Source organism: Anopheles stephensi, chromosome 2 (genome assembly GCF_013141755.1).
Source record: "Anopheles stephensi strain Indian chromosome 2, UCI_ANSTEP_V1.0, whole genome shotgun sequence".
Taxonomy (NCBI): domain Eukaryota; kingdom Metazoa; phylum Arthropoda; class Insecta; order Diptera; family Culicidae; genus Anopheles; species Anopheles stephensi.
In genome coordinates, this window is record NC_050202.1 from 19,188,598 (window position 1) to 19,214,500 (window position 25,903).

General features: G+C 43.0%; 2 protein-coding genes across 2 annotated transcripts; both read left to right on the forward strand.

Annotated features, from left to right (window-relative positions):
• Positions 1-2,751: 2,751 nt before the first annotated feature.
• Positions 2,752-3,703, forward strand: LOC118507355. The gene is made up of 2 exons (XM_036045763.1): positions 2,752-3,125; positions 3,403-3,703. Exons 1-2 carry the CDS (start codon positions 2,921-2,923, stop codon positions 3,600-3,602), a joined length of 405 nt encoding a protein of 134 aa, XP_035901656.1. The 5' UTR covers positions 2,752-2,920; the 3' UTR covers positions 3,603-3,703.
• Positions 3,704-5,100: 1,397 nt separating this feature from the next.
• Positions 5,101-5,969, forward strand: LOC118507353. Its single transcript, XM_036045760.1, has 2 exons — positions 5,101-5,402; positions 5,609-5,969. The coding sequence occupies exons 1-2, from the start codon at positions 5,237-5,239 to the stop codon at positions 5,890-5,892; spliced, it is 450 nt and encodes a 149-aa protein (XP_035901653.1). The 5' UTR covers positions 5,101-5,236; the 3' UTR covers positions 5,893-5,969.
• The last annotated feature ends 19,934 nt before the right edge of the window (positions 5,970-25,903 follow it).

Here is a 25,903-nt window from a genome sequence, read left to right on the forward strand (position 1 = left end):
CGAACGGCAATGATTTGGGCAGGTATCGCGATCAAAGGGAGAGGTTGCCATTATTATTTATCGACAAGAAATATTATTTAGAACATGTTGCCCAAAGCCACTTTGAAACCGTACCGTTTGTTTCCAAAAGGATTCAGCTCCACCCCATAACGTTACGATCGTTCCGGAGTGGTGCAAGCAGCATTGGCCATGTTTCATCAGCGCATCGGTCTGGTCTGCTGCGTCTCCAGAGTCTTGCAAGAGACGGTCGTTAAGGATACGGGACAAAATGCCGCATGAAGTGGTGCGTGTGACCTGCCGACGACTTTCCAAAAGTATCTACGGAACATTATCAAACAGTGCAAACTTAGCTCCAAATTTGCTATTAGAGTTGACACCTTAGCTATCAAACAGTTGACGAGAGTTTTCGGTCAAACTACACGTTTCAGAGCGGTTCGTGTCAGCCTTTCGGTACCGGAACATACTGTCGTTTCTATTTATTTATGTAATCTAATCTTTTTCTAAAAACATTTTCTATGTTTTATACTCCAAAATTACGGGTTTAGCGTTACGAGGTACAAACAAACATTTCCTTCTCGCAACGTGTGTTATCGCGAGCTTACTCGCTTGTACAACGGTGTGCAGGTATTTGTGGTTTGGTTTTTGAAATGATAAATATGATGTTTATTGGTGGTTATATACCGCTGTGTCTGCAGTTAGTTTCAGCTTATTCTTTGCAAATTTTTATAAGGAAGCAGCAATTTATGTTGCCTTATCGCCTCGATGCCACTGCCCGTCTTCGAACGCTTACTACACATTGCCATACAATGATAAACAATCACATTTTCGGGAAATGGAAGTATAACAAAAGGACAAACGGATGAGACGATAGGGTGAGGGATTAGAGGATTAAACCGTTGTGGAACGCGCAAAGTGGTAGATAAGTCGCAACGCACTTTACGTCTCTGCAATCGCGGATTCCGGTTAACGAAATCCGGTCCGATATCTTCCAACCGCGTCCAACAAGAAAAGTCTTTGGCGTTTTCAAAAGCGACACAGAACCATAGAAGAAGGTGAACGTAGTCGAACGAGCCGAGCCCACCAAAGCAACGCCGCAGGGATTCTTGGGGAGTCATTGAGAAGAGGAATCTCCCTACCGGCGAGACAGGAAACGGTGCTATTGGGGGACGAGGGAATTATTGGGCTGGGAAATAGGTCGATCGCAAAATGTGCCCTCTCTAACATCCGTTTTGGCCAGTGCGTTAGCCGAGAATGACAGGGTACAAAATTAGCGATATTCGATTAACGATAGTGCGACCGAGGATCAGATCCCATCCTGACCGTCACCCCGTCGTGAGGACTGACGCTCCGACTTACTTGGTAATACCTCAAAGAGGTCGCTAAGCCTGGCAAAAACAATTGGCTCTACTAGCTCTGCAATGTAAACGCAATATGGTTGCCTCAATGGGCAGAAAGCTTTCGTGGACTCACTCGTGCACACCGAAGTCTGTGCCCGACTCAGAGGCTGATTCATCGGTGCCCATAGCCTGATAGCCTCTATTTCCGTACATGATTAATAAAATGGCCGAAAGAACCCTCGGCCGAAGATCATTAGGGTCATTATGATCTTGGTTACTTCATACCAAGAAGAATCTTTTGCTTGAATGAAAATTGTACCTCTATTAAGCTTTGTTTTTAATGAAAAGTCTGCAAAGATCTGCGCACACAGTACTTTGCACACTGCCGAGGTGATAACGGCGCCGGTCTTCGCACGACTGGACCGGAATTTAAATCCCATCCGGACTGCCTCCCCGTACGTAGGGTGGACTACTTTACTAAGGGTAAAAGCAAGTCACATAAAGCCAGAAATGGCAGGCCGAGACCTCACGAGGTTGTAGTGCCAAGGAAGAAAGAGGAAGAAGAAAATTTTTCTTCTCATTCGAGTTCATCATAGGCGTCAGTTGTTTAACATCGCTCTCGAAGGTGTCATGCGAAACACGGGCTTCTACATCAGGGGCACGATTTTCACCCGGTCTCTCCAATTCCTTGGCTTCGCGGATGACATTGACATCATCGGACGGAGTTCTGCGGCGGTGTGTGAGTCGTACACCGGACTGAAACGCGAGGCCGACAGGATTGGATTGAGAATCAATGCGACGAAGACAAAGTACCTGTTCGCTGGAGGCTCTGACCGTGACTCTTGAGGTAGTGGAGGAGTGCAGCTACCTTGGCACGATCGTAATTTAGTAAGCAGCGAAATCCGATGGCGCATCGTGCCTACTACGGGCTCCCCAAACTTCGGAGATCCCTGAAGACTCCTACAACGCACGAAATGTGCCATATATCGCACACTGTGGCGACACCAATGCACTCGCCATTTTCAACGACCCCTTCGGCACGAGGCGTAAAGGAGTGCAGCGAGCTCGTTGGCTGTACCAAGTGGAGTCAGACCTGAGGGAGATCGGATGCAGCCGGGGGTGGAGGAGTGCAGCTATGGGCCGAGTCTCCTGGAAACGGATTGGACACCAGTCCTTGTCTCTTAATCGTGAAGCTGATCGAAGAATGAAGAAGACATATCCGTCAGTATGGTACAAGCAAAAGGCTTGATAAAGAAATTACCTAGCAGAAACTCACGACTACCAGTAAGGACCACAGCACTGAGCTCTGCACTGCTCTAAGCTAGCGAAATATCGGACAACCAAGCGAAGTCAGTATGTGTGACGACAAACACCGTTTTGACCGATTCGGTTTGCTTGGGCATTATTCCCCTAGCATTGCCTTATCACAATCTCACAAACACACAACAACACGGCAGTACAACAATTCCCCTCCGATTGTGACTGTAGGTCGAAACGAACTGCCCGACAAATCAACCAACCAGTACGCTGTCATTCGCCTTCCCTGTAACGTTGCGTTCGCTGTTGCTCGCTGCCTGTGAAAGATGGCATCATCGACTGACGTTCAAATGCCACAAACAAATCCCAAATGGGTTAAATCGTTGACAATAAGCATAAAATATGACTCTATAGAGTCTAGCTTGAAAGTGGACGAAAGGTCAATGATTAGAGATTACGAGGAGCTCCGGTGGTTTATCATAAAAAATCGCTCCTATGATCATGTGGTGCAATATTCGGTGTATTACGATGGTGAGTGGTAGTCATACGTTTGCTAATGTTTAGTTTCTGTGCGGTATGGGTGGTCGTGGCGAGGGTGGCACCGGTCTTCACAGGAGCAGGACCGAGGTTCAACTTCCCTTCAGAGACGGCCTCCGCCCCCGAGTGGATCGAGGATATAGTGGCAAGGAAGAAGAAAACGGTTTAGTTACTTCCTCCCGATACTAAGGAATATAGCTTAAGTTTCATCAGTTATTTGCTAATTTTATGTGTTTGGTTTTGTTTTTTGCTCCTTTTGTTTTATCTGTAGACGAAACTGGAATGAGGATTCAAATTACTACGGAACGTGGATATCGAACCTTTATGCGAGAGCATGCAAATAAACACGCGCGCATCGTTGTGCTGGTGGAACGTGTACGAAGAAACGAACCTCATACAGAGAGCGTGGGAGGAATCATCCAGACAGTTTTTGGCGCTTTTTACCCAATAATAAGGGCGATCACAGGTTAAGGTGGAATCTGATTTTCAATGTTCGCTTGTTCGCTAGGCACGACACAAATTTGTGACATTTTTTTTGGTCAGAATAAATTTGCTAAAACTTTAAAAAATAACAGCATAAATTGATAAATTTATTGCGTTAAATTGCTGTCGGGGTGATATAAACTGTTCTAGTGCCTCGATTGTTTGAGCTTGCCTTGTCAAAGATGCTTGAAAAATAAGCAAAACTAATGATTTTCATTTGTCGAACAAAAAACCGTTTGGGATTTTGTTTACCCAATTTCTTATTTTATTTTTACTGTTTCACTAATTTTGTATGACTTTTAAAGCCCGAACCATAGCAAAGAGCAGAGCCTTGTACCCCTTCCATAAATTCTGAATGGTTCTAAGGACATGCAAAAGAAGCCAGCATCAACACCACCAACAAAAGAAAAGCGAAATACGAAGTGCTGAAAATATGTTTTTGAGCCGCCATGCTTAGTAATAAATAAAAGAATTTAAAAACAAACAAAAAACTAAGTTTATCCTTTCAGTATTAAAACTCAATATTTGTTGTATGGAACTAGGCACAAATCTGCATAATCGCTTTTCCGCATACATCGCCTGCGTTTATCCGCCACTTTGAATATGTGTCAGTGTATGCGATTTTTGGTTTTTGGTTACTTGTACAAGACACTGCTTATCTCGATCATAGACAACAGTTATTCAATATAATCGCACACCTTTTCGTACTAAAGCTGGAGCCCCCTTGCTGAGTCACAAACGGCTGGTCGCACACACTTTGGATGGGAGTTGACGAATGATATCGGATGACAGTTTGGTTGCACGATGTCAGATGGAGTGGTTCGATCCTCACACGGAAAGAACAGGGATTGAATCCCGTGTGGGTTCCCATTCGTATGCAGGATGACTCGCTGTAGAGCCTCAAGCCAAAGAAGAAGAAGAGTATGGACTTAAATCGTATTGCATTTGCAGCGTTGCTCAGGTCACAGCACAGGTTTTTCCATGTGTCAAGGAATATGCTATCAGGAGACACAAAGTTCGTCTCGAACAAGTAGTTCGATCGATCGAATTAGTCTTCACTACGGAATCGGAGTTGAACCCGTGTAAAGGTCCGGCCCTCCCGTACCCCTACTGTTTATCCTGTTGCAATCCAAAGCCATCTTAACAGTTATGAGTTATCAGCGTTTGACAGCGATCCTCCCAAGTGAGGATCGAGCCTTTTCGCACTCATACTGAGCTAAGCGTATGGACGTTGGATATTAGTTGAACGCAACTACTCGTGAACACTTAAACATTTTGGCAGGACCAGCACTCCAACTGTCCAATTCATCACTGCCGATGGGACAAAAATCGTAGCAGAGTGGGGGGCTATTGCACCCGTCTTCTTCACCAACCAACCAACCAACATTTCCCCTACCTTGCTTTGTAACGCCATCACGCACACAACGTTACAGTGCGCATTGAGACGTGTGAGTGATTATCAGTCTCAATGAGCGCAACAACCAGCCAATCCAACCAACCAGTACGCTGTCATTCGCCTTCGCTGTAACATTGCGTTTGCCGCTGTTTGTGCCGTTCTCTTGCCCGATGTGAGTCATCGTTACACATTTGCGTTTTAAAAGTTGTCGGTTGATCGGTGCCAAATGGAAAGTGTAAAATCTTTGACAATACTCGTGCAATATGGCCAACTGATGAAAACCTTGAAAGTGGATGGAAGATCAATGATTATAGATTATGAGCAGCTGCAGTGGTTCCTTGCCCGAAGTTGCTCCTTCACTGAGCCGGTGAAATATGCTGTGTACTGGAAAGGTGAGAAGAGTTGATAATTATTGAGAAGAGCTTTTCCATTTCGTACCTTGGTGGCTCACGGCTACTAATGAAGCTAGTGCGCATAGGAATGTTTGATGATTAAGGCCAGTTCTTACCAACTGGACGCATTCCTAATCGTGCTACCAGCAGGATTAAATGCTTTATTTATTAATGTTGTGTTTCCCACCTCTTTCTCTTATCATCAGACAAAAACCACTTCCCAATTGAGATTACTACGGAGCGTGGATATCAAACCTTTCTGCGTGAACATGAAAATGCCGACGCGATGCTTGGCGTGAAGGTGGAACCCATACAGCCCAAACAAGTAACAAGTGAAGGTTCAACTGGAATGTGGGGAAAACTTTGTGGTTTATTCAAGTCAAATAAAAATGATCAGTCACCAAAAGCGATACGAAACGATGATGGCAGCGATATGGCGAAAAGAGGATTGGAAGCTCGCAAACCGGAAAGACCGGCCATAACATTCTAGGCAGCTTCAGGGGAAGAAGAACGATTGACGATCGAAAACATAAAAGCGAGTGAAAATAAATTCTGAACAAAAAAAAACGAAGTTTACTAAGATAAGGTCAACAATATGGCGACAGGTATTTTGTCCTTTTGTTCTTGTGGCCGTAAATCGAAAATTGAGATAAAGTCGATCACGATCCAGATCGCAGAGCTTAAGTAGTGACAATAAAGATTCTGCTGGGTGTCCGGAATAACTATAAATAAATAAACTAACCACCTTACTCCGGAAACTTACTTATCAGGCGCTACAACCGCTTTGCGGTCTTGGCCTGCTGCAACAATCCTCGATACCGCTAGCTCGAGCTCTGTTAATGGGGTAGGATCCGAGACTCCTTTCGGGATTACACAGTCTCTCCTACCCAACTCCTATTCCGTTACGTCCTCGTCGTACAGAGTGGTAACTTTCCCCACCACCTATCCAAGCTTGGGTACACGGGCCTGTCCCTACCCCTTGGGCGGATGGTGCAGAAAGGCTAAACAGGAAGGGGGTGGGCAGACCAGGCAACTGGTCTGCCTGTACGTCGGGGAGGTAACCAGACGTTAAACCGAACTGCCACGAGGCCCTCCAGAGGTACCTGGGGGCTTGAGCGCAGGGCCAGTCACCCTGCCTCAAGTAGCATAGCGACTACGGAAAGCAGAAACAATTATGCGAAACTAACCACCACCAGCTTTCATTTTCTTACCTACTTATCAGGCGCCACAACCTGCTTCACAGTATCGGTTGGACTCGATGTTGAGCCGGTCGGTGCTCAATGATGAGATCACCGTACAGTTTGCAATGCTCGTCACTGTTATTGCGCCTTCGTTGCTCACAAATACGAGCTCTCATGACGCCTAGTCTTGTGAACCCATGTATATTTTCCCTCTTCCTACATTGTTAATCGTTGTCGTTTATTTATTTTTAATTTTTTTGTAGTGATAACATTTTGTTTCCGTTTCCCTGTATCGGAGTTTTTCCTACATCGGAAATTTGCACTGATAACAACCACATTGAAGTAAGCGCCTCTGCCGATCAGGAATATATCGGCGACGGTGACGTCGGTCGAAGCTAGAACTGTATTTGTAGTTGTCTAATCGCAGTAGTCGCCGCTACGTGAATGCGCGTATGTACGTACAAACGCTTCTGGGACATGGATTCAGTTCAATTTAGTCTGTATTTGTTTCCAAGTCCTAGGATTTAAAAAATTCCCTACAATCCAATCTTAACAGCTTATCTTCTACAATGTAGAGGGAAAAATTGGTAACGGGCGCAGAATATGAGCATTGTGGCCAGGAACTGCGCACGGCACGTTGGTGCGGTCTAGGGGAGGTCGGAGGAACGGAGTGGAACGGGAGGGACATGAACCTAGGCAGCACATGAACCTATTGCAGACATGAGCAGGGTTTTTAACAAGAATTTTCACAATTTTGACTATCACTTCAGAATTGCCAACTTCAAACGCCGAATTGGATCGTGTGTAACACGGATTTAAGGTGTATGGGTATGCTCTTTTGGATTTTTAAATCAGTAGGACAATACTTAAATAAATAAATACATTCGGCGAATAAAGGAGGCAAGGGACGTTGTATGTATAGGAATAGGGCATGGGAAGGTGATCGTCTTGTATCGAGACTTCCCATGCCGCCTTACCTGTCATCGAGCAGGACAAGGAGGTAGTAAGTGACCTGGGCCCAAGCGCGTATTTGTACGATGGGCAGAAAGAATTATGACCACTGAGATCTCGCTTACTACTGAAGACACACGCAGTAAGAAGCATCATCATCTTTTCGGACGCAAAACTGTTCACTCTAGAGACACCCTTGCATAAGCAGAACGATCGTGTTTTTGGAGCATCTATTCGGGATGTACCAGCCGGGCGGTACAAGACCCGTCGGGCGGTATTCAATTGCGCGAACGGCAATGGTTTGGGCAGGTATCGCGATCAAAGGGAGAGGTTGCCATTATTATTTATCGACAAGAAATATTATTTAGAACATGTTGCCCAAAGCCACTTTGAAACCGTACCGTTTGTTTCCAAAAGGATTCAGCTCCACCCCATAACGTTACGATCGTTCCGGAGTGGTGCAAGCAGCATTGGCCATGTTTCATCAGCGCATCGTTGCAAGAGACGGTCGTTAAAGATATGGGACGAAATGCCGCATGAAGTGGTGCGTGTGACCTGCCGACGACTTTCCAAAAGTATCTACGGGACATTATTAAGTGCAAACTTAGCTCCAAATTTGCTATTGGAGTTGACACCTTGGCTTTCAAACAGTTGACGTGTGTTATCGGTGAAACTACATGTTTCAGAGCGGTTCGTGTCAGCTTTTCGTGCTCGAGTTAAAACTCAAAAATGTTTTTATGTTGGGGATGATCCGCTTTATTCGCCTCTTGTTTGCTGGAGGGTCCGATTAAGACTGACTTAATAATTATTTTTATGTTTATAAGTTTACAGTTATGGATATAGGAGTGGTATGGAAGGAAAGGAGGTCACGGTCACACCAAGGACGTTAGGAATGTTCCGGCGTCGGGTTGCTGGTCTCACGGTCGGAGCAGCGTTGGCCGGCCGGAATGCTGAGGCGTCGAAATGTTGATCGTCCCATGGTCGAGGCGGTGTTGGATTACATCGTCGTCGAGTACCGCTGATGATGTTGTATGTTGCCGATGTTGAATACGGTAACTCGCCCCCTCCTAAATTTGAGGCTCCGTACGAAACAGTTCTTGCATCGTGATCGGCTTGAACTCCGATGCTAACATCATCCTACTTGTCGACGACGTCTCCGTTCCGTTATTTTGTGGAGTCTGAGTATCTGGCATCGCGTTGATTTGTATCTTGACGTTACTTTTCTTTTTCGACAGGTACACATACACCGAAATTATTATCATTACCAATAACGGGGTGCTAATGATACTGCTTACAGACCATTTCCAGGACCAGGTTAAACTGTTGTTATCTAACTTTATCTGGTTCATATGCTTTTGCAAATCGTTGTGTAGATCGTGTAGATAATCCATGCTCAGGTTTATCACTTTATTGCGAAATGTAACCTCTATTCCAAATATCGGCAAATGGATCGGTGAACCGGGGATGTCTATTACTTGCGTCGAAACCATTGTCTTGTTAATCAAAATATCGCAAGAGTCGTACGATATTGATATTGATCCGGTAAGATTTCGCCCATGAATACCACATGTCGAATCTAGGATGTACCATTGGTCTGTGCTGATCACGATATTGCCCGTGTTGACATTGATGACCTCTGATTTCGAAGGATTTGCCACATAATCGCAGATTGCTGACTGCCCTTTAATCAGATGCGGGATGCACGTTGAGTTGTCTTCCTCAATATTTTCTGCGAGGTAGATGTCGTCTTCTAATGTTGACACCGTGAACATTTGGGATTTGATTGATAGGTAAAGGGAATTGGGAACATGAACTTTCTTATTTCTATTCGTAATCGCATACACCTGTATTTTTCGATAAACTCTTGATTCCAGTTTAGGGACGCGTATCATTAATAAAAGTTCGTTCTTGTTAACAGCTACCTTAGTTGAAGTTTTTGACAAAGCTTCTATAGCTGTATGTAACGGATACCTGCTATTTTTAAAATTCGCGATTATCAAATCTGTTTCCTTTTTTACTTAGTAGGCGTGGGTTAGTAATAGATAATTTTGCCAACGTAATGCTTTCCACAATAATGCTTAGCTTCTCGGTTAAATATTTCAGGTTAATGTATATATTTAATGCTTAAAGTTCTACCGTCGAACTACTGAAAACACTCAAAGATTGTTTCACTTTCTCTAAACATTCTTTAACTCGCGTTGTTAAATCATTATTGATGATTATTTGTGCATTATTATTTGTAATTAAATCATTTAACGTTGAATTTATTAATCTTAGGTCGTTCGCGTCTGGCGTTCCTGCAATGAATTTCCAGATCGTTCCGAGTGTGTCCCAACGTTTCGTTCTAACCAATGTACTCATAGGTGGTTTTGAACTCTTCTGAAATTATTGTTGTAAACTGTGTTTCTTCTATTGTATGAAACTCTTTTAACAAAACCTGAAGCTCATTCTGATTGGCTCCTATTTCGAAATGATGTACGTAAATTGTCATTCCCGTTGCTACTCTGGCTTCTCCTCTATCGAATGCAATTATCGGTATGTTTTCCAGGCTACTGATTGTAACATTTTGTGCCATCACGCTGGGTATCAATCTGTGAATATAGTTTTTCTTTACGATTTAATTTTAAGATCATTTTTATACACCTTCCTTCCTTCTTTTGTTGTGACTGTTGATCTATTTATATTTGCAATCTCAATTTTTTTAAATGGCTTTGCATGTTTAATCCTTCTTTTTGTCTTCATAAAAGCTTTAGCTGTTTGTGGAATAACTTCCTCCTTTCTCTTTTTATTGTGCCAATCAATATCCTTATCTTGTTTCTTTTTTAAATTTTTATAGACTTGTTCAAGTATTGGGGTCGTGTCCTTTGAGGGAGTAATAATTTCAAATGGGCTAAATTTAGTACAAGAATGTATTGATTTGTTATATTTTAAAACTGAAAGGTTCACTAAATCCAAAAGTGTTTTTTGTGGATTTTCATGCTTGGTTATACGATACAACTCTAGCAATGTGGAGTGAAAACGTTCAATAGCGCCGTTAATTTCACTACGACCCGTAGGTGTTATATATGGCTCAATGTTGAAGCTATTAAAAAAGCACATCATATCGCCTGAATTCAAAGACTTTTCGCCATCCATTACCAATGTATCTGGTGGTTTGTGTCTTAATATTATCTCCTTCAAAATGGGTAGAATGTCTACTGTTGCTCTTGAATTTATTTGCTTGACTTGAGCATACTTAGAGAATTTGTCAATACATGTTAAAAAATGATTATTCTCCAAAAACAGTATGTCAACGTGCATAATTTCAAATGGAGATTGAGGTATTGGAGTTCTTTGCAAAGGATATTTGATAGGATTTCTGTTATATTTGCACTCGTTGCAAATCATACAATCTTTTATATATCCTCTGATCTTAGATGTCATGTTTGGAAAATAATATTTTTTCATTATTTTCATCTTATTCTCCTCCAGACCTCTGTGAGCTAAGCTATGCTCTTTATTTATTATTTCCATTTGATCACTAGGGCTTTCGATATCCTCTAATATTTTCTGGGAAAATCGTATTTTTAGCATATTTTGTCGACCGTAATGTTGCTTATACACATTTTGTATTTGACCCATAATTCCTTCACTAGTATGTAATCCATTTAATTTCGATGGATCAAAATGCGATCTTAGAAAATGCAATATCGTTTCATCGCTTAAATCCCTAATTTTTACGTTTACTCTTTTATATTTTTCAAAAGGGTACGTTACTATGACGCTGTTTTTTCCTTTTTCCAAAAATACCTGGTGACGAAAAACATTTATTGGTGCTTCTGTGGCAGGTATGAAAAATGTGTCCGATTCTTCAGCTGAATGCTTCGTTGTCGTCATAGAGCATACAATTCTGCTCAATGCATCAGCGACTACATTTGTTTTTCCAGGTTTGTAGACTATTTCATAGTCATGTTCTTCGAGAAATGCTTTCCATCTTTTCAATTTGGCATTCGTATTTTTTTCGGACAATGTAAAGGTTAAAGGCTGATGATCGGTAACAATTTTAAATTTAGCACCGTATAAATAATTTCGTAAAGTCTTTAAAGACCATATAATAGCAAGCATTTCTTTCTCTGCTACGGAATATGCTTCCTCTGTTTTTGACAAGGAGCGAGATGCAAAATGTATTGGACGATCTTTTCCAATTTCTCCTTGTGATAATACTGCTCCAATGGCAAAATCAGATGCATCTGTGGTTAGTATAAAGGGATTGTTGTGATCGGGGTAGATTAAGATATCCTTTGATGACAGTATGGCTTTCAATTTTTCAAAACATTCCATTTACTCTGAGGAAAATGAAACTTTTTTACTTGAAGCCGGATTCTTAATTCCTCTCAATAGATTCGTAAGTGGTTTTACAATTTTAGCAAAATCACGAATGAATCTTCTATAGTAGCTCATTAGACCAAGGAATGATCTAAGGCTTTTTATGTTCTTAGGTGCAGGGTATTCTTTGATAACTTGAATTTTCTGGGGATTTGGTTTCACTCCGTCGCATGATACAATGTGACCGAGGAATTCTATTTCGTGATGCATAAATTCTGATTTATCCATTTGAACCTTTAAATTTGCTTTATTCAGTGTATTCAGGATTATATGTAAATTTGTTAGATGATCGTCTATTGTTTTTCCAAAAACAATAACGTCGTCCATGTATATATAACATATTCGTCCTATATGTTCACGAAGTATATCATCTAATGCTCGTTGAAAAATGGCCGGTGCATTTTTCAGTCCAAACGGCATCCTTGTGTATTCATATTTGCCATTGTTTACGGCAAATGCTGTTTTCTCCATATCTTTAGGATTCATTGGTATCTGATGAAATCCTGAAGCGAGATCCAGCGTTGAGAAGTATTTCTGACCTCTGAGTTGGTCTAAAATGTACGTTATTTCCGGCATCGGATAACGTTCGCTAATTGTCTTTTCGTTTATTTTTCTATAATCCGTTACCATTTCAAATTTCTTTTCACCGGTTGGTCCACTTTTTTTCGGGACTATCCATACTGGTGATGTCCATGCAGATCTAGATGGTCTTATAATTCCATCTTGAAGAAGTTTTCTAATTTGTAGATTTACTTCTTCCGTATATGCTGCAGGATATGGATATACTTTTTGATGTACTGGTCTTTCGTCCGTTGTATTTATCGAACATGTCACGTTTGTGACGCATGTTAATTTTTTGTTTGGTTCATAAAATACTTCCTTTACATCTTCTAAAACATTTGAAAGTTTATCCTTCGTTTCCTTGTCGAGATGATTCAATCGACAATCTATAAGGAAATTTTGTTTGTCCTTGACATATTCTTTTAATGGTACGACGAAACAATCTTTAGTACCAGTTAAAACTGAAATACATTTATATTTCATGCTTATATCTATATTTAATTCCTTCATTATACCTGTTCCTATAATTCCAGCGAAAAATGGGTGGAATTCGTGAATAAGGAATTGAAATTTCCTCATTGACTTCGGTTCAAAAAATGCTATATCAATAGCTAAATCAGCATTAAAACAACCAGCTGCACTATTGATTTTGTTCGTGATATGCTTGTACGGTTTGGAAGAATTATAAGCATATGCTAACTTCGGTGATATCAAATTAATATTTGCACCAGTGTCAATTAAAAATGGGTATTCCCCTGATGTAGTACGCAAAAGGATGTAGGAGAGAAATGGAGCTACCATTTTGCGGTCCATCCTAAAAAATTAGTTGTTCCAGCTTCTTTTTCTAATGACTTATGTATTTCCACTTGTTCAAGTGTACCATCTATAGGGTACGCTTGACTGGGATGCCTTTGCTGGGACGAACCTGGTTGGGGTCTTTTGCTTAGCGTTTGTTTGTAACCACTCTTTGTGGCCCTTGAATTCATCGATGGGTCTACCTCCATTGGAATGGGAGCATTTTGTCTCGGATTATATTTGTACCCGTTACTTTTATTATTCCTGTGTTGATATTGAAAACTGGTGTTCATTTGTGGCTGAACAGGAGGAGGTACGTACAAACCTCTCGGCACAGGAACTGTATTAGGAGCTCTTTCGTTCCTAAAAGGTGCTGACCTTATATTAGCATTGCCATACTCCAGACAATAATTGTAGGCTGCATTCAAATTTGGTGGGTTGTAATTTTTTAATAAAAAGCAAAGAGGTTTCTCAAGCCCTCTAATAAAACTATCTAGAGTTTTTTCTCTAAAGTAGTTTATGTGTACATGAGCATTCCTATTATACTTGCTATCTGCATGTACCTGCGTAATAATTGCAGTTTGCAATTCGTTTACCCTGCTGAAATAACTGCTAAGAGACTCATTTTGTCTCTTATAAATCAGCGTCAACTCATGATCTAATGTCTTTGTATCTCTTTTGTCTTTGTAGTACAGCAATAGAGTTTGCTTTATGGTTTCCCAAGAACCATCTATGCAATTTGAGTTAAGCACATCAGCAGCTTCTCCTTGAATTTTACGTCTAACAGTACCTTGAAGAATATGATACTGTATTGTGTTCTTAGGCACACGTTCGTACATTTGAAACATTTCCTCAACTTCTATTATCCAACGCGTTAGGTCACTGACTTTTCCATTAAACACCGGTAAATCCCTAACATAATCCGGAACACGGCCTATGTCCAAAAATTCATTTGGTGCTAGATGTTGTTCCGACATCTGAGCAGCATGGGCTGGTTCATTGTTGGTTGTATTTGGAAACATTCTGTTTTTATCAAATACTGCAGTTCTTTTGAATTTACGAAAAATTTTGAATAATCTAATTTAAACAAAAAAAAATTACACACAAAGGTCAATACTGAGAAAAAAAAATCACAATCAATACACACAGTGCTAAATTTTCCACAAACCGCAATGTAAAAAAAAAACGCAATTCACTCAAATTACACGTCCCTACACTTTACACTTTGGCACAAAACTTTCTTGTCACTTGTTTGTTGAGAGAGTAAGAAATTATTCCACTTATAATATTTTGTCAAAACCTGTTCGTAGCACTAATTTTTTCCGATACTTTTCCTATCACAATTCATAGATATTGTAAACAACAATTATATAAAAATATAACTTAAAAATAACTCACAGCAACATCAAGGCGACAGCGTGACTCATCTTTTCGGGTTGATCCTGTACGTGGCTGCGGCGCGAAGATTGGGGCTGTCCGTTTTGTTCCTCACGGGATCTACTAGGGGTCCTCTCTTCCTTCGGGGAGACTTGTCCGCGATCGCTGCTACGGTGTTACAACACTTTTAACCACTTTGTCAGGGGGGTCCCTATTCGGGCGCCAGTTAAAACTCAAAAATGTTTTTATGTTGGGGATGATCCGCTTTATTCGCCTCTTGTTTGCTGGAGGGTCCGATTAAGACTGACTTAATAATTATTTTTATGTTTATAAGTTTACAGTTATGGATATAGGAGTGGTATGGAAGGAAAGGAGGTCACGGTCACACCAAGGAGTTGGTTCGGCCACGTGACGTTAGGAATGTTCCGGCGTCGGGTTGCTGGTCTCACGGTCGGAGCAGCGTTGGCCGGCCGGAATGCTGAGGCGTCGAAATGTTGATCGTCCCATGGTCGAGGCGGTGTTGGATTACATCGTCGTCGAGTACCGCTGATGATGTTGTATGTTGCCGATGTTGAATACGGTAACTCTCGCAACGTGTGTTATCGCGAGCTTACTCGCTAGTACAACGGTGTGCAGGTATTTGTGGTTTGGTTTTTGAAATGATAAACCCGCCGTACGTAGGGCGGACTACTTTACTAAGGGTAAAAGCAAGTCTCAGAAAGCCAGAAATGGCAGGCCGAGACCTCACGAGGTTGTAGTGCCAAGGCAGAGAAGAGTTCTGAATAACACAAACGCACTTACGCACACCTAACCACTCGCATATCTCAACCAAATTCCCGCCAAATGCGATTGGACGGCACGGCGTATGTCGATGAAAATAGCACAACCGGAAAGCAAAAGTAGAATGTCGCTGTGACTGTATCATTTTTCCAAAAAAATTTTTCCCCACCGTGATCAGTCAGATTCCAGTAAAGATTGCTCATTTTTTTTAACTCAGAATCGTTATGTTCGATAATGCACAAGGTAATATAACATGGTCCAACGTGATAACCGCCGTGAACGTGATAGCCGCCGAGTCGAGTGGGGCAGGAATGACGTCCATTCTTACAGAACTCGGGTTTGGAGCAAATTCGCCCAATTGATAACGAAACGGTGTCTTTACAGTGGAGTCATTTTATCTGCGTGCAGTGAAGCTGAATCTTATTGCACAGTGTGTGGACTGAAATCGTTCGATAAATACGGTTACTGCCGTGCACCAATACTGTTACTGCCGTAAGGCTTGTTACCATTTATTGATCAGTTAATATTTCCAGTAATTGGGTAGCCAGTAGAATAGCAGTAGGTAACATTACTTTTTACCATTATCTCTAGTGATTGAGGGCAACGACATTATCTTTATTTTTCTCACTAATCGCTACTATCAAGGCGCTGCAGATACAAACATACGGTTCCACGCATTTTCATATCTGGCCGGAGTTGGCTTAAGTAGAAAAGTTAACCCATAGACACCGTCACACCACTCTCCAAGTTTTATTTTGTAACAGCTACATGTCACGCTGCGTTCTACCGCTTTGGGCATGACATTCATTCTGAACGCCTAAAAGTATGCGATCAGTTTAAAAATTCGTACAACACTGCTCATACAAAGAGAAAAACCACCAGATTTTTGCGTTTTTTAATCATCCGTAAACATTCTGCTTACCAGTCCGTACACAAAAATTAAGCCTATGCCTTGGTGCATACTTTCAGGCGCCTTACGAATCAAATGTTTAATAGATCTAAATCATAACGATCAAAGAAGGTACTCCAAGACAATGATAGTAAAATTTTCAAATACAACCCAACAAATTTAAAACACCTTCTATGACACACAAAATCCTTTTTCGATTGATAAACACAAACACAGCTATCGTTACCAACTCGTTAGGTGTGTTACCCGTTCGTTGCACGTTTCATGCGCTCATTATGCGTTCGATTCGACTAGCTTTTCCTGATAGTATTGTTCGGAGTGAAAACTCTGCTGCTGCTGCTGCTGCTGAAAAGAAGAAATTGAGCTCATCATTATCGATGGAGTCACTGTGGCTTGTGGTCGACACACTGCCCTTACTTATGGTGGCTATGTCCGCGCGGCAGAGCAGTACGTTATGTTCAATGATGCTCTACACAAAATTTTTCACCAAGCTCAAGCTTTAAATCAATCATTAAACGTGCACACATTCACATCAGACCTAATGACGAAGCTTATCCGGCCAAGCCAATAGGATTGGAGCCGAATGCAACGATTTTACTCGCGTCATTAGATTTACCATTCGTAGACATGGGGAAGACCATTCAGGGAGGTCATTATGTTATCTGCGCTGTTCAGCCTGTTCAAGGTACATTTGCAATACTTATAGCGCTTTTGAGAAGAACTGTAAAGCAACACTATAAAGCGGATTCAAAATTTCCCCTTTTTTTAATTATCGTTTTATACTCGCATGATCATGCTTTTCTAAACAGTTTCTCCCTAAAATTTTTAAGGTTTCCCCAAACACTTTAATTGAGTTTATACATGTTTCCAACCAAAATAATCGCACACCGGAACAAATGTAGTCCAAACTATAATTGCCCTTTGCCAGCGGCACGCCTGACGCACTTTTCCCGAAATGAAGGCGAGGCGAGTGCATCGCCGTTAATTATATTGTGACATGTTAATAAAGATTACCACCCGTAAGAGACATTCGGGTATTCGAACGTACGAAGCTCACGGCGCAAACTACCCCTTTACCCTTGTTTGTGTGGCTTGGTGTGACAGTAAGAAAATTATTTTTATTAAAATTTCGATTAGTTGATGAACATCCTGAGCGAAATTTAACACTGCGTTCCGTGCAGTACCGTTATCAAGCACGGATTGCATTTTAGTTTACCCTTTTTTGTTTGTTACTTGCGCTGAGCCACTGCAAAAAAAAAAGGTTAAAGACTCGAGAAGGCCCTCTCTAGAATCTTTTGTGTGCAGCACTGTAACCTGATAACAAGTATGCATCTTATCAATGTTCCGTTACCTTCCGAGAACGCCATGCAAGCTATAGGCCAGATTGTCTCGCACTTGTGCGACTGCGAATAAGTACATAGCCCCCTTAAGCCAAAATGACTGCTCAGGATTAGAAGGAAGGAGTGGGGAGAGGATTTTATTGTATAATAAGCAATATTTCATTCGACATTATTCAACCATTTTTGACCAGACTGAAAGCACACTGTGAAGCTTTCACTCTTGCTACGACAGTCAACCTGAACAGACGTGTTCTGCTTGTACTCCCGGTTCAGTGCTTCACCAGTGTTCCTAGTGTTACCTGTTGTAGTGAGATTTCTCTGTGCCTGTACAGTGTGTAGTGCGACTTGTTGCTGTTACCCTGTGCTGCTGTGCAGTGGTTTCTACGCGGTGTACCTGTGCGATTTTCCTGTGTTGCTGTGCAGTGTCCTACCAGGTGTTTTTTATTTTACCCAGTGTACCTGTGCTAAAAACTAATCCAGAAGTTCTATACCTCTCCGTGGTGCGTGCGTGACTTTTGTGCCGTGGTGCTAGTTTTAAGAGCTTTAGAGAAAGATAGGCCCTGGCAATTTCATAATTTTTGTGTGCTGGTATTAAAAAAGAGACAATTTAAGTGAGAAAAAAGACTCGTTTAGTGTAGGAGTGTGTGTCGTGGTGATATTCTTTAAGTGTAGTGTGTTTACATTTACTTTTACGACTGACAGGACTTATAATTTTTGTTTTCCTGGGCCCGGCATTACAATGCCAGGCCCACCTTCCTACGAGAGGGATTTTCCCCCTCTCGGCGGGCCCTCCCGAAATGAGAGGACCCTACCAGACTACATGGACAAGAACAATGACCACGGAGACATGAAGTTCCTTGTCCTACAAACAACCGACGGCTCTCTCCTCCCAAAAAACCCTTTCGTCATTGGTAAATCCTTGTCCTCCCTTGCTGGTGAACTTTCCGAACCCGGCAAAGTTATTGACAACGGCAAAAAACTCCTAATTAAGACCCGTAGTTCCAAACAATTTAAATCGCTACAAACCCTCTCCAAACTCATTGACGGGACTAGTGTGACAGTGACTCCCCATACGACCTTGAACAGTGTTCAGTGTGTAATCTTTTCCCCAGACTTGAAAGACGTTAGTGACGAGACAATTTTAGAAGAACTGAAGGATCAACGCGTAATTTCTGTGCGTAGATTCAAACGTAAAGTGAACAGTGAATTAGTGCCGACCAACATCTTCCTGCTCCGTATAAACACCACCTCGATCCCGTCATTCATCCGTCTCGGTGCCCTGCAAGTTTCTTCCCGACGAAATTTTCCGTAGAACAGATTCCACTTCCCCAAGTAGATGCCACTAACCATAGATACAATAGACTTTTCTCAATAGCAGAACTTAACTGGGCCCTTAGGAAATGTCAAGGCAAATCTTCCGGCCCTGACAACGTAGGCTATTCTTTACTTAAAAACCTACCACCGTATGCAAAACTAACTCTTCTTAATATTTACAATAGTATCTGGTCCACCGGGAATATCCCGGCGGATTGGAAAACTAGCCTAACCGTACCGATTCCTAAACCTAACAAATCAATTAATGAAATAGATAACTACCGTCCTATCTCGCTCCTTAACTGCATAGCTAAGGTGTTGGAAATGATGGTAAACCGTAGACTAACTCAGGAATTAGAGGACCGCAATCTCCTTAGCAATAACCAGCATGCGTTCCGGATGGGTAGAGGCACGGAAACGTACTTTGCCAAGCTGGACGATCTGTTAGAAAAAGCCACCAGTAGAGAACGTCACATAGATCTAGCAATAATTGACCTCTCCAAAGCTTTTGACCGAACATGGCGTCACGCCATCCTAGTACAACTGTCCCGCTGGGGCTTTGGTGGACTTTTAACCAAGTTCATTGCAAGCTTCCTTACGGACCGGACATTTAGAGTATTAATAGGAACCGAACTATCCAACCCCTACACACTAGAGAATGGTGTTCCGCAAGGAGCCATTCTATCGCCTACCCTTTTCCTTATTAGTATGGAATCCCTTTTTAGTTTTATTCCCACAGAAATCCAAGCATTCCTCTACGCAGACGATATCATTCTGGCCTCTTCATCACGTACTGCTTGTGAATCTCGTAAACTCCTGCAAGCAGGGGTTGACAGGATTCGACAGTGGTCGAGATGGACAGGTTATGAAATATCACATACCAAATCCAAAATCCTCCATATCTGCAAACACTCTTTCTGCAAACAACGACGATCTATTACATACAACAATATACCAATACCTAACACACGAACTGCCGACATACTCGGCATAACACTCGACAGACACCTTTCCTTTCTTCCACATTCCAACAAGGTTAAGAAGGAAGCTAACAGCCGGCTGAACCTGTTCCGCATGCTCGAAGCTGGCAAAGCTCGGGCCTCCCGATCAACCCTGAACCGCATCATCAACGCCTGGCTCCTACCCAAACTACTCTACGGCATCGAGATTGTTTCCCGCGAGCGAGCAACCTTCGAGAAGAGAGTAGCACCCGTCTACCATACAGCCATCCGCTACGCCACTGGTGCTTTTGTCACCAGCCCGATTGTTTCCCTCCTCTGCGAAAGCGGTTTTCTTCCATTTCAGCATATCATCACCAACAGACTCGTGGCAGCTGCAGCTCGGATCCTTGAGAAAGGTATCGACGCAACTGCCCTCCTTACCAGAGCTAACTCCGACCTGCAACAACTCACCAACCACCAGCTTCCTCCGATCATCCAATCCAGCCGCCGGGGAACACGTCCCTGGTACCATAGCACTCCTGCCATAGACTGGGAACTGAAACAAACTCTCCGGGGAACCGGAAAAAGCAGCCACATCGCCAATACCACCTTTACGCACCTGATCCGGACCAAATACCAGCACCATCACCACATCTACACAGACGGCTCCGTCAATCGGGAGTCAGCCGGCTGTGGGATCCATTCCATTCGAAAATTGCGCCATCAAGCTCCCTAACCACACCTCTATCTTTTCAGCCGAAGCAATAGCTATCCGTCTTGCCGCCGATGAAGGACTTCGGACCGACATTCCGAACGTCATCTTCACCGACAGCGCTAGTGTCCTGGCAGCCCTTCAACACGGTTCCTCAAAAGACCCACTCATTCAGCTCCTAGATGACATCCTTCCATCTCCTGAAATAGTCCTCTGTTGGATTCCGGGTCATTCCGGAATCGACGGAAACGAGAAAGCCGACCGTCTTGCCAACGAAGGTCGGCTCCATCCGGCCGAACCGCACAGCTCTCTTTCACGCCGTGACGCCATCCGCTTCACTAACGCAATAGTCGCTCAACACTGGAACACCACCTGGCACAACCTAGACCTCTCCACAAAACTCCGCTCCATCAAGCACAACACCGCACCCTGGGACGATCCCGATTCCAGCCACATCCAACGAGTCCTTTCCCGGCTTCGCATTGGCCACACCCGCCTGACCCACTCCTACCTTCTCGACAGATCCAGTCCTCCACTTTGCAGCTTCTGTGGCGTCGACATTACCGTCCGCCACATCCTTACCGATTGCCATGGATACACTACACACCGAACCACCTGCCAACTAGATACCGACCTAGCCATCATACTATCTCCCGACAAGCAACAGCAGAACCGCCTCATCCGATTTTTACACATCAGCAACCTGTACCGCGAACTTTAAATTTATAGCACAATAGTTTCCATATTACATTACTTTTACCCAACATTACAATTCAGATGCCTTCTCCTTCTCTGGCGCCTTTTCTGTCTGGCGCTTGATTCGACTCGAATTCGCGAAGTTCGACTAAACTAAACACCTGACAGTACAGCATCTGACCTTAGTAATAAATAAATAAAATAAACTAAACACCTCATTAAAACTTACGAATCGATCCGCGCCAAATCGTAATAACCCTCAAACAAACAAACAAAAACCAAAACTTCCCGCACGTGCTTGATGCGTACTGTTAATTATGATCTGTGCAACATGGGCAGCGAAACCAACACTTAAACACAAACACAAACAATCAACTAATGAGTTATGATGATGTGTCGAAAAAATTTGTGACTGGGAGCGCCGTTTGCTCCCGCTAAGTCCGGATAACAAATCGCAACCTAATTGATGTTAATTAATGTCGCTCAGCCGTACCCGGAGGGTGAGTGCTCCAGTGACCCTCGTCTTCAGGGTCACGCGTTTTTTGTTATTGATTCTTCATCGTCTGTATCGCTGTTTGTGTGTGTGTGTGTGTGTGTTTGTACCGGATCATTACCTCGCCCTTCCGATGGGGGCAAAACCGATAGAGAGTGACCATTTCCCAATGGTTCGGAAATTCGATGCCCTTCACTATATTTCTGATCGTGGACAACAAGGACTAGGCGGACTATTGATTTCAGCCGGCATGTAGCATGACATGTGTAAACTTCCGTCAGCATCGCCTATCAAACTGTCAACTGGGCTTGCTTACCACCGTTTACACTGCCGACGTGCGCTAGAGTCGGTTGCCGATTGACACAAAATCACATGGCAGGCTACAATTATGTCACAAAAGGTCATGTACACTACCCCTTCCTACTTGCCAGGTGGAAGGTAAGGGATAGCAACACGGGGGAACAAAGCGGCCATTTGCCAAAGGACGGAAAACCTGTGTGAGTGTGTGTATCAGCTTGTCTCAATCTATCAAAGCACGGGTATTTATCAATTCGATCAATCATTTCGTTTACCAGTGTCAACCACAGCAAGTGAAACTGTTGTCCCGAGAATGTAAGGGACACGGCAAGATGGCAGGCTTGAACTCGAGAGGAAATCGGACGTAGTTTTGTGTTGTGAATCTTCGTTCTTCTTTCTTCTTTCTTCTTTCTTCTTTCTTCTTTCTTCTTTCTTCTTTCTTCTTTCTTCTTTCTTCTTTCTTCTTTCTTCTTTCTTCTTTCTTCTTTCTTCTTTCTTCTTTCTTCTTTCTTCTTTCTTCTTTCTTCTTTCTTCTTTCTTCTTTCTTCTTTCTTCTTTCTTCTTTCTTCTTTCTTCTTTCTTCTTTCTTCTTTCTTCTTTCTTCTTTCTTCTTTCTTCTTTCTTCTTTCTTCTTACTTCTTTCTTCTTTCTTTTTTCTTCTTTCTTTTTTATTCGTTAATCGAAAGGAGCTTAGTGTAAAATCACCCAATGATTATCACTCAGTGAATTAATTAGTCAAATGTTCAAATAAATGGACCAAACATGTTAGAAGCTCCATTTCCGGTTCTGTTTGTGGTTAACAGAGGATAGATTACGTAACATTCAATTAAAAGCGCATACAATTCCATTTTCATCATTGTATTTATCATTCCTTTGCTGCTGGCGTCGGACACACATAACTGCTCGTCGCCGTCCCAAAACGAGACCCAAAACGGGTCGATTATTCAGCGCGCTCGCATGGTATGACTTAACATTTCGGGCGAACATTAAACACTGCAAAATGGAATCCCATTTACACACTCATTAACATTCTCATACAACCACATCCACTTGAACACACACACACACACACACAGAGAGAGCACAAAAAATGGCGTAGTATCCGGATGCATCCCAAAACGCTTTGATACGCGTCAAGCAGCAGCTTATCCGCTGTACTGCACATTGCATACCTATCACGCACTTCTGCACGATCTGCACGGATGATGGCACGGGCTGGCAAGCATAAGGGGACTGCTACATAATGGAATAACATTTGTTTCAATCAATACGTAATTTACCATGATCGGTTATTCCCTCCGGTTATGGCGAGGATTCGCACCCATTCGCTTTCCAATGTACACTTTGGGAAATGATTTTTTTTATCTCTCTCACTCTCTCTCCATCTCTCTCCAACTCTGGTCTTTGTCCTTCTTACGCCACCCAGAACACCCAACATCACCCATCGGATATAAGCGAGTGCTTCAATGGGTAATTAGATTTTAATTGAAATTATTCGCTACAGTGTTCCTGTTGTGTGACGGGCGGTCCTGCCAGGCCGCGTCTGAAACTGATCCCTTCGGTGGCAGTGGGGAAATCGTGATAGGAAATGACGTCAACCAACCGGTGTATCGCAGCTAATTTTCATCTCTTCCTGTGCTGTACCGTTATTTGTACTTTCATTGCGCCATGGTACGGAAGATTATGATTAGCTATTATAAACGTAGCATGCACGAGCACGTTGCACACGATACGATCTTAAGCGGTGTTTGTTTACAGGTAATTTCGCTTGCTAGCGTTTCGTAGCGCATCATTTCGGAGTGATATTGCAGGCACTGTTCTGTTTGAGGTTCAAATGTAGAATTGGAAGCACAACGCCGAAAAGTAGGCAACAAGCGTACAGCAAGCGAATATACTACGGTTCACGGATGCAAAGGCATGACAGTTCAGGTGCGAAGCAAGGAAGCAGTCACTACAAGACATCATTTTCAAATTTGCTTGATCTAGAAAATTATTTGACCGTACAACTCATTAAACTCTTTATTGTACGCACGGAGCCAAAACTGCTCTTTCCGAATAGCAGCTAAGAGGTTTTCGTCAGTTTTCGAAGAAGATCTCATAGGCATTTTGAACATGGACTAGGTCCCTTGGAGCAGGCCCTTTGATTAGGTCCCTTTAAGCACACCCTTAGGCTAGGGCTCTTCGACTGTGCCACATGGACTAGGCTTTATCTAGCAGGCTCGTTGGACTAAGTCCCTTGGACCAGACTTCTTGGACCAGGCTATTTGTACCAGGCCCCTTGGCACAGGTCCCTTGGAACAGGTCCCTTGGACCAGGCCCCTTGGACTAGGTCTTTTTGGCCCAGGACCTTGGATCAGGTTCCTAGGATTAGGCTCCTTAGATTAGACCCTTTGGAACAGGCCACGGGTAGCAGGCCCCTTGGAACAAACCCCTTGGACTACGACCTTTGGAGCAGGACCTTGGATCAGGTACCTTGGACTAAGCTCCTTAGATGAGACCCCTTGGAACTATTCTCTTCGACTAGCCCCTTAGAGCAGACTCCTTGAAGTAGGTTCCTTGAAGTAGACCCCTTGGACAAAGCCCCTTGGAGCAGACACCTTAGGCTAGGGCTCTTTGATTGGGCCCCTTGGACCAGGGTTCTTGGAGCAGCCCCTTGGACTAAGTCTTCTGGACCAGGACCTTGGACCAGGTTCCTTGGACTAGGCTCCTTAGATTAGACCCCTTGGAACAGGTCACTAGGAGCAGGCCCTTTGGAACAAACCTATTGGAACCCTTGGAGTAGGCCACTTTGAGCTCGACCCCTTGGAGCCTACCCATTGGACTAGTCCCCTTGGAGAAAGCTCCTTGAAAAAGCTCCCTCGAAATAGAACCCTTGTACAAAGCCCCTTGGAGCAGACACCTTGGGCTCTTCGATTAGACCCCTTGGACTAAGTCTCTTGGATTAGGCCCCTTTGGACCAGGCCCCTAGACCTTGGACCAGGTCCCTTGGAGCAACCCTTTGACCTTTGCCTCTTAGAGTTGGCCGCTTGGACTAGGCCGATTGAACTAGGCCCCTAGGGCTAGACCCCGTAGAACAGGCCGCTTGGAACAGGCCCCTTTCGACTAGGACCCTTGAATCAGGCCCCTTCAGATAGATCCTTTGGAAAAGGCCCCTTAGAGTAAGTTCCATTGGACCAGTGCCCATCGAACAAGTGCTTAGTTCAAAGCGCCTGCATCAAGCAGCCTAATCCCAGTGCTTCGTTTTCCTGATTCATCAGCATGTCACACTGAACCAGGAGAAAATAGAATTAAAAAAATCACACGTAATTATTTAAACTATATCCCCCCAACCAATGAAATGAAAATAGCATTCCACAACAAGCATACCGACGCTCCCTGAGAAAAACTCTGTGAGGAGAATAATTAAATGGAAGGCGAATAAAAACACCTCGTTTTTTGCTTTGTTTTTAACTAGCACCAAACTTTTCCACGTCCTTTAGCGTAGCCTTTTTCCCCCCAGTGAGGCAAAATCTCTAATTTCCAATAACTGTCATCATTGAAGTTTCCCAACATAACTTTAACGCACACGCCTGCACCGTCGAACGGTGTGAATGAATGGAAAGAAAAAAAACCTCCTCTATTTCTTTATCGTCTGTTTTAAACCACCGCAGTGGCTTGAAAGCGTACGGGTGAAGGGGTGTAAAAAGAAATTGAAAACAAACAAAAAACTACCTTCTAACCAGCTTCCGACATCATTCGTTCGTGATCGTTTGTAAGAATGTTGAAATTGGCAATGAGCCAATTTCATC

Excerpts from the sequence above, each read along its gene's own strand:
- LOC118507355 (XM_036045763.1), top strand. The coding sequence starts at position 2,921 with ATGGCATCATCGACTGACGTTCAAATGCCACAAACAAATCCCAAATGG. Across the intron at positions 3,126-3,402 it reads ATATTCGGTGTATTACGATG|ACGAAACTGGAATGAGGATT; the intron begins GTGAGTGGTAGT and ends TTTTATCTGTAG.
- LOC118507353 (XM_036045760.1), top strand. The coding sequence starts at position 5,237 with ATGGAAAGTGTAAAATCTTTGACAATACTCGTGCAATATGGCCAACTG. Across the intron at positions 5,403-5,608 it reads ATATGCTGTGTACTGGAAAG|ACAAAAACCACTTCCCAATT; the intron begins GTGAGAAGAGTT and ends TCTTATCATCAG.